Below are 14,536 nucleotides of genomic sequence, written 5' to 3'. Positions count from 1 at the left end.
AAAAAAGAAGAAAGTATCCATATGTATAAATAAACATATACTATATTTAAAAGGCAGTAACACTCTTCCCATTCTTATTTCTTCTTTCTCTCATAATGTGCAACAGCAGGTAGAAAGATCTCGCGAAGGTTGCTCCAAAGCCCACGGGAGTGAATGTTCCGGTAAACCTGGGGCTCTGCTGACGGGGGCCAGGCCACGTGGGGGCAATGCTGGCACCAGGCTCGGGCACCTCTGTACCACTCGTTAGTGGTCTGGTTGGTAGCGGCCAGGTACAGACAGAAGCACAGGTAGCTCCCCAGGAGGAAGCTCAGCACCACAACAAAGCCCAACAGGAAGACAATCCTCGGGAAGGTCAGGAACAGGTACTGGGGGCAAAGAAGAAGCAGCACGTTAGGCAGCTAGGCTGTGACACGAGTCGGGGTCAGGAACCACCGGCCATGGTCACGTCCATATACACTTCAGAACTGCCTTCCCAGCTCCCCCACCTCCATACACATCTGACCCACTGAACACAAAATCAGAACCAAAAACAGCACTGACAAACCTCCCAGGAAGAATTTCATATGGGATAAATTAAGTGTGTGCATTGAAGGAAAAGGGGAAGGACACTCAGGAGATGATGCCAGTTAGCTATTCAGAAAATAAACAGAGAAATGAATGTAGATCTTAGTTCATGCATCAACATAAAGTCCAGACGGACAGAAGAGATCAATCTCTCTCTGAAAACAATACGACCACAGAAATACACGTACAAGGGTATTCACTGTAGCACTGATTTTAATAGCCCCTCTTCCCAAAAGAAACAAGTTAAATGTCCATCCAGGAGGAAGAGTAAAACTCTGGGATAGTCATACTATGGAACAACAAGGAGCCTTTAAATTAGGTCAGTGTCTATGTACTAATATGGAAAAGATGTTGGTAATATATTGCCCAACAAGAAAGACAAAATGCAAAAATCACAATGGAATCCTATTTGTGTAAAAACAAAACTAACTCCATGAAAGTGTATGGCCATATAAATAAACAGAGAGAAAAAGCCTGAAATGTACACCAAACTATAAAAGTGGTTGTCTCTGGAGAATGAAACTGTTGGGAGGGGAGGGGAATAATTCCCAGTTTATATTTTATTTTTGTCCAAGATGTTTTAAATTTTCTTCTCCCCCCCCCCGGCTTTGTAGAGATATAATTGGCATGTAACATTATGAAAGTTTAAGGTGCATATAATATACAACATAATGATTATATATATTATATAATGAAATGATTACAATAACGTTAGTTAACACATCTGTCACCTCACAGTTACAATTTGTGTGTGTGTGTTGAGAACCTTTATGAGCTCCTCTCCTGGCAACTTTCAAATGTACAATACAGTATTGTTAATTACAGTCACCATGCTGTACGTTACATTCCCAGGACTTATTCATCTTTCAACTGGAATAACTACCTTCACTTATTTCTCCCACCTCCCCCGACCCCTAAAAGTTCTGGTCTACTTGAATTTGTATAAGTTCGTTTTTATGATAGACAAATAATTCTGAAAGAGTTCAATATTTTTGAAAGTTAGCAGAAAAGAAGTAGATACTTATCAAAACTCCATCAAAACTCCCGATGGGCGAGACTTGCTAACTGAAGTTACAAAGAAAAGAGACAGATTCGATGAGGAAGAATGTCTAAAGCTTTTTAAACAACAAAAAATGAGACACACAAACAGAAAACAAATATAACAAGAATGAACTACCATTATTATCCAAAGACCTCAAACCAAAAGTTATTCTAATATCAAATAGGTAAACAATTAAAGGGCAGAATTCACAAAAAAAGATATACCAATGACTGACAGACAAGGAAAGTAATCAAAAGTAATGAAAGAAATGTAATTTGTAAAAAAGGGTAAACCATATTCTGTCAAACTAGAAGCACTTCCCATCCCAGGCATCATCAATGCCTGCTCTTATGCAGTGAAAGGAACACTTACACACTGCTCTAACCACAGGTTTTAAAAAGCAATTTGACAACATATATAAATATCGGAAGACTTATAAATGTTGTCAGTCTTTGACCCAGTATTTATGTTGTTGGAAATCTATCCTAAAGAAAGTCCTAAATACAAAAACAAAACCATATACACAAGATTACCCATTGCAAAGGGGAAAATGCACTTCACGAGTGGAGGGAACTGGTGGTCACCTCCGTAAACCAATGAATCAAGCTGGGCTTCACTGCTCCTATGTCACCTGATGGGATGCACTATGAAATACACATCCCTACCTAGGAAGCATTTTTGCCAAAAACATTTAACTTGAATCTAATCAAGGCTCTAGAACTAACTTCCAGTTTACACTAATATAAAGAAAGAGAAAAATTAGATGACAATTAGGAAAAGAAAAATCTAGAACATGGGACATTTTAAAAGATAACTAGACTACTAAACGTCAATTTAATGAAAAAAAAGCAGGGGCATTATTTTAGAATAAAAGGACGTAATATTCAAATGTAATGCTTAACTATAAAATGGAATCTGGTTCAAGGAGGTAGAAGAGCTATAAAAGACATATTTGAAACAATGGGGAAATCTGAATATGGACTAGAGAGTATATAGATTTATTATTACTTTTCTTACATGGGATAATAGAATTGTAGATACGTATGAGAATGTTGACATTCTGAAAAAATGCATGCTCAGGTATTTAGGGGTGAAGCAACTTCATCTCCAACTTATTTCTAATAATACGGAGAAATATATACACACGTATAGAAAGAAAACAGATTAAAATGTTAACAATTTTAAAATCTAGGTGGAAGGTATATGGGTAGTCACTCTGTTATTCTTTTAACTTTTCAGTATGATTACAAATTTACATAATTGGGAAAAAACTTGAGAATAAAAACTACTCGAGGTTAAAACAACAAGGAGGTATCATGACATACCTATGAGAACAGCTGAAGTGAAAATCAGTGATAATGATAAACCTGGCAAAGATGCAGAGAAACCACTTACTCCCCCATCCCTGGGGAGGAGAATGTAGAAAGGTACAAGCACTCTGCAAAACAGTGTGGTTCTCCTTTCCAAAACTTAAAATGGACTTACCATACAACCCAACAATCACACTGAAGACTTCTTTTCACACAGCAGCTTCTAAACCAATGTTCATAGCAGCCTCGTTAGTGATAGCCAAACACTGGAAATCACCCAAATGTCATTCAAAGGCTAACTCATTAAACAAACTGCGATCCATTCTCACCACGGAAAACTATACGGCAGTAAGAAGGAATGAACTACTGATACATGCAACCACTAGGATGAATCTCAAGGAAACTGTGCTGAGTGAAAAAAACCAATCACAAAATGCTACTGTAGGATTCCATGTATGTAACAATAAATAACATAATAACAAAGACAGAAAACAGATGAATGGTGGCCAGGCATTAGGGAGGTAGGGAGGAGGATGTGGGTATCAGGGATAACACAGGGAGTCTGTGGTGATAGACAGAAGAGCACCTTAGTTGTGGTGGCAATTACGCAAAGCTACACATGTGACAAACTGCACAGAGCTACACACACAACACAAACGAACACATATATAACTGACACTGTGGACTGTGCCAATGTCAATTTCTTGCTTTTGTGCTGTGGTTGCACAGGGATTCTGGCATGGGGAGAGGAGCTTAGGGGTGCACAGGATTCCTGTAACCTCCTGTAAATCTATCATTATTTTAAAATAAGAGTTAAGGGCTTCCCTGGTGGCGCAGTGGTTGAGAGTCCGCCTGCCGATGCAGGGGACACGGGTTCGTGCTCCGGTCCGGGAAGATCCCACATGCCGCGGAGCGGCCGGGCCCGTGAACCATGGCCGCTGAGCCTGCACGTCCGGAGCCTGTGCTCCGCAACGGGAGAGACCACAACAGTGAGAGGCCCGCGTACCGCAAAAAAAAAAAAAAAAAAAAAAAAAATAAGAGTTAAAAAGAAAGATGCAGGCTTTAGGACTATGTGTGTATTTTATCATATTAAGACAATATCCTTCAATTCCTATTTTCTAAGTGCTTTTATTATAATGGGTATTGAATTTTTTGACAGGCTTTTCAGCATCTAGAGAAATAATATCATTGTTCCTAATACTTAATAATGCTGTATAAGATACTAATCAATTTCCCAATATTGAACCAACCTTGCATTCATTTAATACGTCCCACTTGCTCATTTTATTTTCTTTGAAACAAAAGGAAAAAAACACTCAAGGAGAATTAGGCAGTTACCTAAAAAAAGACTGCTCGTAAGCCATTTCCCATAAATGAAATAGAAATCTTTTAGCAATCAAATGAGTTTTTAAAGAATGGCTTTGACTTTCACATTATGGTAAATTAATGGCAAAGAATAGTCTTTTCAATAAATGATGCTGGGGGACTACCCTGGTGGCACAGTGGTTAAGAGTCTGCCTGCCAACGCAGGGGACACGGGTTCGAGCCCTGGTCTGGGAAGATCCCACATGCCATGGAGCAACTAAGCTCGTGCACCTAGAGCCCATGCTCTGCAACGAGAAGCCAGCGCAATGAGAAGCCTGTGCACCACAACAAAGAGTAGCCCTCACTTGCTGCAAATAGAGAAAGCCCATGTGCAGCAACGAAGGCCCAACGCAGCCAAAAATATAAATAAATAAATAAATGATGCTGGAACAACTGGATATCCACAAACTAAAGAATAAAGTTGGGGCTTCCCTGGTGGCGCAGTGGTTGAGAGTCCACCTGCTGATGCAGGGGACACGGGTTCGTGTCCCGCTCCGGGAGGATCCCAGATGCCGTGGAGCGGCTGGGCCCGTGAGCCATGGCCGCTCAGCCTGCGTGTCCGGAGCCTGTGCTCCGCAACGGGAGAGGCCACAACAGTGAGAGGCCCGCGTACCGCAAAAAAAATAATAATAATAATTAACTCAAAATGATTAAAGACCTAAATGTAAGAGCTAAAATTATAAAATACTTTAAAGAATATTTAAGTGTAAATCTTCATGATCTTGGATTAAGCAATGATTTCTTAGCTATGACACTACAGCAAAAGCAACAAAAGAAAAAATAAATTGAACATCAAAATTTAAAACTTCTAAAAAAAAAAAATTTAAAACTTCTGTGCTTCAAAGAAAACTATCAAAAAAGTGAAAAGACAACCAACAGAATGGGAGAAAATATTTGCACATCCTGTATCTGATAAGAGTCAAGTGTCCAGAATACAAAAAAGAACTCTTGCAACACAAGAATAAAAGACAACCCAAATAAAAATGAGCTGCTTCTCCCTTAAACTTTCTTCTCCAAAGAAGATATACTAATGGCCAATAAGCACATGAAAAGATGCTCAATATCATTAGTCATTAGGGTAAATGCAAATCAAACCACAGTAAGGTATCACTTCATACCCACTATATGGCTATAATAAAAAAAAAGATAATAACAAGTATTGTTAAGAATGTGGAGAAATTGGAACCTTCATAGATTGCTGGTGGGAATGTAAATGATGCAAATGTTTTGGAAATCAGTGTGGTGGTTCCTCAAATGATTACAACAGAATGTTATTTAGCCATAAAAAGGAATGAAGCACTGATTCATGCTACAAAATGAATGAGCTTTGAACATATTATGCTAAGTGAAAGAAACCAGCTCAAAAGGCTACATATTGTATGATTCCATTTATGTGAAATGACCAGAAAGGGCAAACCCATAAAGACAGAAAGTAAACTGGTGGCTGCCTGGGTCTGGGGAAAAAGGGAATGGGGAGTCACTGCTAATAGATAAGAGTTTCTTTTGCAGATGATGAGATGTTCTGAAATTAGATTGTGGTGATGGTTATGTGGTTCTGTGAATATACTAAAACCACTGAACTGTACACTTTAAAAGGGTGAATTTTATGGTGTGTGAATTATATATTGATTTTTTAAAATTATATATCAATTCTTTAAAAAAGGAATGCCTTCACGTTTTGACTTAGAAAACAAATGCCCTTTTTCCAATTTTTAAACCTTAAGTCAGAAACATACAGCCCACAACATAATTACCTGAATATTAATTACCTGAACAACAAAGACAGTGTCAACCACCTGCAAGTGTCCAAAGTCATTGATGTAAGTCTCCAGGTACAAGTCCGACACCATCACCAGCTGGACTAGAAACACAGTGCTCACCACAGCCATGGTGGCAGCCGAGGCCGTCAATGTCAAGAGGTAGAAGAGGAAGTACCTGATGTTCCAGGCCCCGATGCAGTTGTTCACCCACACACAGTGATGGTCAAAGCGGTGCACACACCGGTTGCACACACCTGCACAGAAATGGGGGGGCCACAACCCTGCGTTGATCCTTGATAATGACACTGTGCACTCCTACCGAGAGTTTCACACACTGACACTAGCAGGATGAGCTGGCAGTGTCAATGGCAGCTGCTGTCACCAAGCTTTCAGAACCGAAGGGGACAATACAGTAGCCAATACAGTAGCCACATGTGAGTAATGAGCACTTGAAATGTGGCCACAAGAGAAACTTGAAAGAATACTTTGTTGATATTGATAAATTCGCAGTTGTTTTTCAATTATGCATTGCTCCTTTGAGATCAATGTGAATAATGCTGAACTTATTAACTTGGTCAGACATAATTTTAGTGAACTTATAGTGATAATTAGTGAACTTATTAACTTGGACAGACATAATTTTAAAACTGATGCTTTTGCTTTAAAGTCAAATCAATTCTTCTGATAAAGACGAACCATTATGTCAATATAGATATGGATATTAAACAAAAAATGCTGGTTTATTTATTTATTTATTTTGGCTGCGTTGGGTCTTCGTTGCTGTGCACGGGCTTTCTCTAGCAGCGGTGAGTGGGGGCTACTCTTCGTTGCGGTGCGCGGGCTTCTCATTGCTATGGCTTCTCTTGTTGCAGAGCATGGGCTCTAGGTGTGTGGGCTTCAGTAGTTGTGGCACACGGGCTTAGCTGCTCTGCGGTGTGTGGGATTTTTCTGGACCAGGGCTCAAACCCGTATCCCCTGCATTGGCAGGCGGATTCTTAACCACTGTGCCACCAGGGAAGTCCCAAGAAAAATGATGTTTTGGTACTGATTCAGTCATTGAAAAACTTTTAAGAATGTCTAGAATAGCTTCAGTATGTGAATCAGCTCTTTCAACTGTAAGTTTTATGAAATCTAAATACAGATCAAGAATTTCCAATAAAAATTTAGTGTCAGGCTTCCCTGGTGGCGCAGTGGTTGAGAATCCACCTGCTGAGGCAGGGGACACGGGTTCGTGCCCCGGTCCGGGAAGATCCCACATGCCGTGGAGCAGCTGGGCCCATGAGCCATGGCTGCTGAGTCTGCACGTCTGGAGCCTGTGCTCCGCAGCGGGAAAGACCACAACAGTGAGAGGCTCGCGTACCACAAAAAAAAAAAAAAAAAAATTTAGTGTCTATTGAGATGTACTGTAAATGTAAAAAACACGGAATTGCAAGGAATTAGTATGAAAACACAATATAAAAAAATCCACGAATGATATTTTCATACTGATTACATGTTAAAATGGTACTTTAGATATCTTAAGTGACATATAATTAAAATAAATTTTTCCCATTTATTTTTACTTTTGCAACATGGCTACTAGAAAATTTTAAATCACATCGGTGGCTCACATTATATTTTTGTTGGACAGCACTAACCTAGAATCTTGGCCACTGCCCAGAAGAGTAGCTCGGCCAGGACTGAAGTCTGCAAACACAACATCCTACAGAAACATCTCTTGAGCAGTAAGCACTGCCATGTGGCAAAGGAAGGGCTGTTTTGCCCAGAGCTGAAGGTTACCCACTACAGGAGAACACAAGACCTCACCTCTAGGCATCTCAAAGAAACCACTATCTAACTATCCCCTACCAACAGAGGCCGCCTCATGTCTGGAGGTCAAATGGCCTTGCTTCTAGATTTATGTAACATTCCCTTACAAATGAAGCCCACTTGTCTGCTGTGCGAGGGCAGAGCTGGAGGGGCCAGAACCAGACTTACTGCAGTGCTTGGATCGCGCTGGTTTCCTTAAATCACAAGTAGAACACCTCACGTTCTTTGGGAACATCCCTTCATCAAATTCATAAACTTGAAGAAAGAGTAATTCATTTGCTTTTGTTATGGTACCTGAAAAAGGAAGGACAAGTGTCAGTTTCGAGCAATACAGTGGACCAGATGTTCACACAATCTGTCCTGGCAAAGCACAACTAAAACTGCTGTATTTAATATTCCAAATAATTTATTTTTTAAATTAACAGCTTTGAGATATAGTTCATAAACCCAATTCACCCATTTAAAGTGTACCATCCAATGTTGTTTTTTTAAAATTAATTAACTTATTTATTATTTATTTTTGGCTGCATTGGGTCTTCATTGCTGCGCACGGGCTTTCTCCAGTTGTCGTGAGCAGGGGCTACTCTTTGTTGAGGTGCACGGGCTTCTCATTGTGGTGGCTTCTCTTGTAGCAGAGCACGGGCTCTAGGTACGTGGGCTTCAGTAATTGTGGCGCACGGGCTCAGTAGTTGTGGCACACGGGCTCAGTAGTTGCGGCATGCGGGCTCAGTAGTTGTGGCGCGCAGGCTCAGTAGTTGTGGGGCGTGGGCTCAGTAGTTGTGGCAGGTGGGCTCAGTAGATGTGGCGCTGAGGCTCAATAGTTGTGGCGCACGGGCTCAGTAGTTGTGGCACACGGGCTCAGTAGTTGCAGCCTGCGGGCTCAGTAGTTGTGGCACAGGGCTCAGTAGTTGTGGCATGCGGGCTCAGATGTGGCGCAGAGGCTCAGCAGTTGTGGCATGCAGGCTCAGGAGTTATGGCGCACAGGCTTAGCTTCTCTGCGGCATGTGGGGTCTTCCCAGACCACGGCTCAAACCCGTGTCCCCTGCATTGGCAGGCGGGTTCTTAACCACTGCGCCCACAGGGAAGCCCCCATTCAGTGGTTTTTATAGTCACAGAGTTGTACGACCACCACTACAATCAACTTTAGAACATTTTCATCACCCCAAAAAGAAATCCTTTCAGCAGTCATTCTCCATTTCTCTAATCCCACAACCCATGGCAACCACTAATCTACTTTCTGTCTCTATGGATTTGCCTTTTTTGGATACTTCATATAAATGGAATCATACAATATGTGGTCTTTTGTATCTGGCTTCTTTCATTGAGCATAACGCTTCCAAGATTCACCCATGTTATAGGATGTATAAGTACTTCATTCCTCCTTATGGTTGAATAACATTCCATCCAACAGGTATATCGCATTTTATTTATCTGTTCATTAATTAATGGACATTTGGTCCTTCAAGGATAGAAAAGATTAAAATAAGGGAATGGGGACTTCCCTGGTGGTGCGGTGGTTAAGAATCCACCTGCCAACGCAGGAGACACAGGTTCGAGCCCTGGTGGGGGAAGGTCCCACATGCTGCGGAGTAACTAAGCCCGTGCACCACAACTACTGAGCCTGCACAGCTAGAGCCTGTGCTCTGCAACAAGAGAAGCCACCACAATGAGAAGCCCGTGCACCACAGCGAAGAGTAGGCCCTGCTCACTGTAACTAGAGAAAGCCCGCACACAGCAATGAAGACCCAACGCAGCCAAAAATTTAAAATAAATAAATAAATAAATTTAATTTATTAAAATAAGTGGATGGGAAAAAAAAATACCTAGCAAGTATATATCTAAAAACAGTGTAATAATAAATATGAGTATCAGACAAAGGAGACTTGAGAGCAAAGAGTATTACTAGTAACAAAGAGGCTCACTGTATTTTGAAAAAAGATTCAAGAGATGATACTAATTCTAAACTTGAATACATCTGAGTATATATAACTATTATACACACACACACACATACACACACATATAATAGCTTCAAAATATGTGAAGGAAAAAATCTGTCAAATCTACCAACAGAATGAGACCACATACCTCTCTCAGTAATCAAACAAAAATATTAGTATGAATATAAAAATCTGAACATAATTAACATCTTGATCTAATGGACTTATATCATTGCCTGTGCCCAAGGACTAGAAAATATAATACTCTTTTCAAGAACACATGGATCACTTACAGAAACTGACCACATGCCTGGGCATAATGCAAATATCAGTAACAACTTTAAAAGAAACAGTTTCATATAGACGGCAAGCTCTGTATATAACACAGTTAAGTGATAATGTTTAAATAGTTCTAAATAATCTGTGGGACAAAGAAGAAAAAAATAAAGCTAGAAAACATTCAGAACTGAAAGATCATGCAAACCCTACATACCAAATTTTTTGCAAAGCCCTTGGAGGGATCACTACTTGTTTGTAGCACTGCCAGCGAGACAGACAGTTGATCTGTCACCATTTTCTATACTAAGAGCCTCAACTTACCAGGGTTTGTTTCACAACTTAGGGCAAAAAAAAACAGGTTTACAATCAGCAGCAGATAAGGCAGAAAAAGGTAATTCAAGGAGAACTCCAGCTCTTGACAGAGGCCAAATATTTCCCAGGTGTATTCAGTATAAACCATTCCTTGCAAGATGAGATGCAGGATAACAAAGGTGTGGTTTCTGAAAGGACACAGGTACAAGACTTGTTCACAGGGGCTTCTCTGTGAAAAAATCACACCACACTACAGGAGGTGAACCAACGGACAACCACTTCCTTTGGGTTTGAGACAACAGTAAGAATTACATTAGAAATCATGTGAAACATTTCACCTAGTGCCTACCACATAGTAAGTACTCAATAAATGTTATCTATTATCATCATCATCTTTTTGGGAACTGAGGTCTCAGTATCAGTATATATTTCTTTTTACAGAAACGCACGTCAATACTTTCCCATTCTTTAAGTATCGATACTTAAAATTTGATATGTCAAAACCCCAGAGATAAAAGGCAGATTATCTGTCAGTAGAGGTTCTGAACCCAGGACTCTTGATCCCTGCAGCATCCCTCCCTGTATCACGCTGGAAACAAACAAGGAACCTCCTAGAGCTAGAGGACAGCAACAGTTAATAATCGAAACAGAAAAGAAGATAATACTTAAACTCTGAAATATAAATACCGTGTATGGAAGAGGTAATGAAGCAATCTTAGCATGGCTCTCCGAAGGCATTCTGGAATTATATACGAAATTATCTGAAACAAAAGAAAAGAGAAAGGTTCAGTTTCATTTCTCTTTCTCCCCACACCTAAACAAATTAGATGCTTCCCTTTCAGCCAGCAATATTGGTGATATTAAGGCATGTTTCTGCATGTGAGCAGAGAAGAGATTTAAGTGAGAATAAAGAGGAGGGCTTCCCTCAGCTGGCCTTCCTATGATGTCAACTCCTCCATTTCCATCCTGACCCCAAACAAGGCACTAAGTTGGGGTCTTCAGGCAAAGAGAGGTGAGCAGAGGGGCTGGATCAGGTAATGCTGATGTGATCTGTTAATGTAGCCTTTCCCTGCCTTGGGTTCAATCCTAGGTTCCAGAGTCGACCTCCAGATCACGGAGCATTAGCCCAGGTCCCCCCACCAGGCCAACCCCTTCCCAAGGCTGCTCACCCCAATTTTGCTCACTTTGATCCCTGGAGGAGTGTGGGCGGCCCGATGTTCAGCTTTCTACTCACACTACCCCCAGTTTCACCCATCAGGCCCCTCCAGGCAGACACTGCTCACATCCATGCCCAACTACAGGCATCAACTCTAGAGAAAAACAGCCAACCTTAAGAATGCTATCTTCTCTTAAAGCATCATCAAAAGATTACTTTTGGGACTTCCCTCGTGGTCCAGTGGTAAAGAATCCACCTTCCAATGCAGGGGATGCGGGTTCATTACCTGATCTGGGAACTAACATTCCACATGCCCACGTGCCACAACTACTGAGCACACGAGCCTCAACGAGAGAGCCTGCGTGCTGCAAACTACAGAGCCCACATACTCTGGAGCTCACGTGCCACGACTAGAGAGAGAAAACCCGCGCACCACAACTAGAGAGAAGTCTGAGCGCCGCAACTAGAGAGAGAAACCCAAGCACCGGAACGAAGAGATCCCGCATACCTCAACAAAGATCCTGTGTGCTGCAACTAAGACCCGACACAGCCCAAAAAAAGGGAAAATAAATAAATTAAATAAATTTTTTAAAAAAAGATTACTTTCAACAGTAACAAAAACAGAAAGAGAGAGACTTTCGAATATACTGCAAGTGCCATAAATGAAAGGACAAGTGAACGAACGAATAAAAAATGACATCTCTTTTTTGTTCTGACAGAAAACTGGTGAGCCTTTTAGACTGGTGGTATCCAAAATCCCGTGGTCTCCAACCATCACTGTTACCTGTGCTCCTCTTCTGACCAGGCCTTTAAAGCAATGGGTTTTCGAGCAGATGCAGATCGTAACAACACCAATCAGCATAAAAGCCAAGTAGAACAAGAAGAGAACCAGAAAGTCCATCCTGGGGCTACAAAGGAACAGAAGGAGTGTGACTATTACTGAGGGATATAGTCCAACACATATTCTCAGACATCAATTCCCTAAGTGACTCCAATTCCCTAAGTGACTCCAAGCAGGATTCTTCATCCTTCAAGCACAAATTGTCTCTCAGTGGGGCTTCCCACCTGGTCACCCTTCAAAAGTTTCCTAATCAAACCACTGTGGTCTGCCTTGTGGCATCTCCTGCCTGCAAATCCCAAAATAAGTGGGGAAGAATATGCAAAATGCATCCCCCTTCCCTCCCACAACGATAAATCAGTCTTTTACTCCCCTGAATATAAATATTCACAATGACACTGATATGAAGGTAACCAAAAGAATCTGCTGACATTGCTCTTGGAACAAGCATCCACCAGAGGCAGTCAGGGGGCCCCAGCCAGGATCAGGCATGCTGTCCTATGAAGATCCCTCCAGGACAGTGACCACAACAATCAGGGATCACCCAGGGGGACCAGAGTCAACACACAGGCCTGTAGTAAGAAACTGGAAATGGTTACTATTGGCCTTGGCAGATATGGTTCTGGGCAGAACTTCCAATTAAGATAACCAAACTAGAAAGTCCTCACGAGATAAGACAGAGGAAACAAAGAGCAGCAATTCTCACGAAGTGATTCAGGGTCCCCAGCCTACATATTTCTTTTGTTTGGATAGTTTTCAGCCGGCAGCTCTGGCATTCCTCCTCCGAACATTCACGGAGAATCCAAAAGGCATCTCCTCTTGTTCAGCGGCGTGCGCCCGGCACAACAGGTGGCACCCAAAGCTGCAGGAGACATGGCTCCTCTAGGAAGCTGGATCTGGCTGCGGAGACATCAATTCAACCCTCACATAATATGACAGGCTAGGAGTCAGGGGCGGAATACATTGTGTAAAAGAATTTGGAAGTCAAGGGATGTTGAGACCCCGCAGGATGTACGGGGCTGTAAGATTTCTAGACAAAAAGCTCATTGGGAAGAAATAACCCGGGAGCCTTGGATCTCGGTGTTTATCCCTATACCTGAGGAGTCCACGCTGGGGACCCAACAGAAAAGCATTCCCGATGCTACTCTCCTTCCGAAGATCCCAGCGGGTGGGCCTGGCCGGCGCTTTCCCCGGGAGCCGAAACCGGGGTTGGGGGGATGGGAGGTGCAGAAGATCTGTGCGCCGGGAGGGGTGGAGGTGGGGCTGCAGCTCCATACACAAAGGGGAAGGGCGAGTCAAACAGGGAGACGAAGGGCCCTGTGCCAGCCCGGGTATCTAACAGCCCAGTGGAGGCGGACTTACCGCCGAGACCAGTCTAACGCCAGCCGCATCTGGTCCGCGCCTCTAGAGCGCGTCCCCAGACTTCCGGTGGATCCGTGACGTCATCACGCGACGCCATCGGCCAGGCCGACTTCCGGCGGAGGTGCGTGTGGACAGACGGTGGGGCGGGGCTGCGGCTCGTGTTCTGCACCCTCGGAGTAGTCTTTCGCTTCCCGCCTTGACTCCTCCAGAATGTGGTCAAGTCTGACGGCTGGGAGGTCCAACTTTATAGAGCCTTTGCCAGAAATCTTACAAAGAGACTGTCCCAGGCCTGGTGCGGGCGAGGACGCCGCTGTTTTGAAGCGGACCGAGCCGCCCACCGGCCTGGGTAGAGCCCAGTCATGGCTCGGCTCCCAGCCGAGCAGGGACCCCGGGCGGCCCAGGGCAGGCACACCTAGGGGCTCACACCGTGTGTCTTAGTGGTGGACAGAGTTAGCTTTGCTTTCTGCCAATCACACCGTTGGGACCTGTCTGAACCGTCCCAGTGTCTTTGCTCCTGCTGTCTCAGAACACCTCTGAACATCCTGCCCCTGGGAGCATGACGATTGATTTGACTCCAAACCTAGAGGATAAGAAGGAAGGCTGTTTAATGATAGTTGAACCTGGAGTGAGAAAAGCTGCTTCCAAACATAGCATTGACAAGTCCCCTGTGGGGTGTCCCTTTTACCCTGAACGCCTCTGAATCAGCTGAGACCAGTCTATTCTCGATGCCTCTGAAAACTTGTCTGTAACTGAGCCAGGCCTATCCTTCTTTTGAGGGGAAATGTCTGTGATCTCCAAA

General features: G+C 42.8%; 1 protein-coding gene across 3 annotated transcripts; it reads right to left on the bottom strand.

Moving 5' to 3' along the window:
* Positions 1-24: 24 nt before the first annotated feature.
* Positions 25-13,812, bottom strand: ZDHHC4 (zinc finger DHHC-type palmitoyltransferase 4). 3 transcript variants are annotated; one of them, XM_060032454.1, is made up of 8 exons: positions 13,738-13,812; positions 13,108-13,275; positions 12,322-12,445; positions 11,069-11,142; positions 10,391-10,569; positions 8,019-8,144; positions 6,051-6,295; positions 25-365 (listed from the first exon to the last, which is right to left on the bottom strand). In XM_060032454.1, the coding sequence occupies exons 2-8, from the start codon at positions 13,164-13,166 to the stop codon at positions 75-77; spliced, it is 1,098 nt and encodes a 365-aa protein (XP_059888437.1). In that variant the 5' UTR covers positions 13,167-13,275; positions 13,738-13,812; the 3' UTR covers positions 25-74. The 3 variants fall into 3 exon arrangements, with proteins under 3 accessions (XP_059888437.1, XP_059888436.1, XP_059888438.1); XM_060032453.1 differs by lacking the exon at positions 13,738-13,812 and adding an exon at positions 13,472-13,693; XM_060032455.2 differs by lacking the exon at positions 13,738-13,812 and having other exon boundaries at positions 13,082-13,269.
* Between the last annotated feature and the right edge of the window lie 724 nt (positions 13,813-14,536).

This window comes from Delphinus delphis, chromosome 15 (assembly GCF_949987515.2).
Source record: "Delphinus delphis chromosome 15, mDelDel1.2, whole genome shotgun sequence".
Taxonomy (NCBI): domain Eukaryota; kingdom Metazoa; phylum Chordata; class Mammalia; order Artiodactyla; family Delphinidae; genus Delphinus; species Delphinus delphis.
This window is presented reverse-complemented; position numbering and strand designations above follow the sequence as displayed.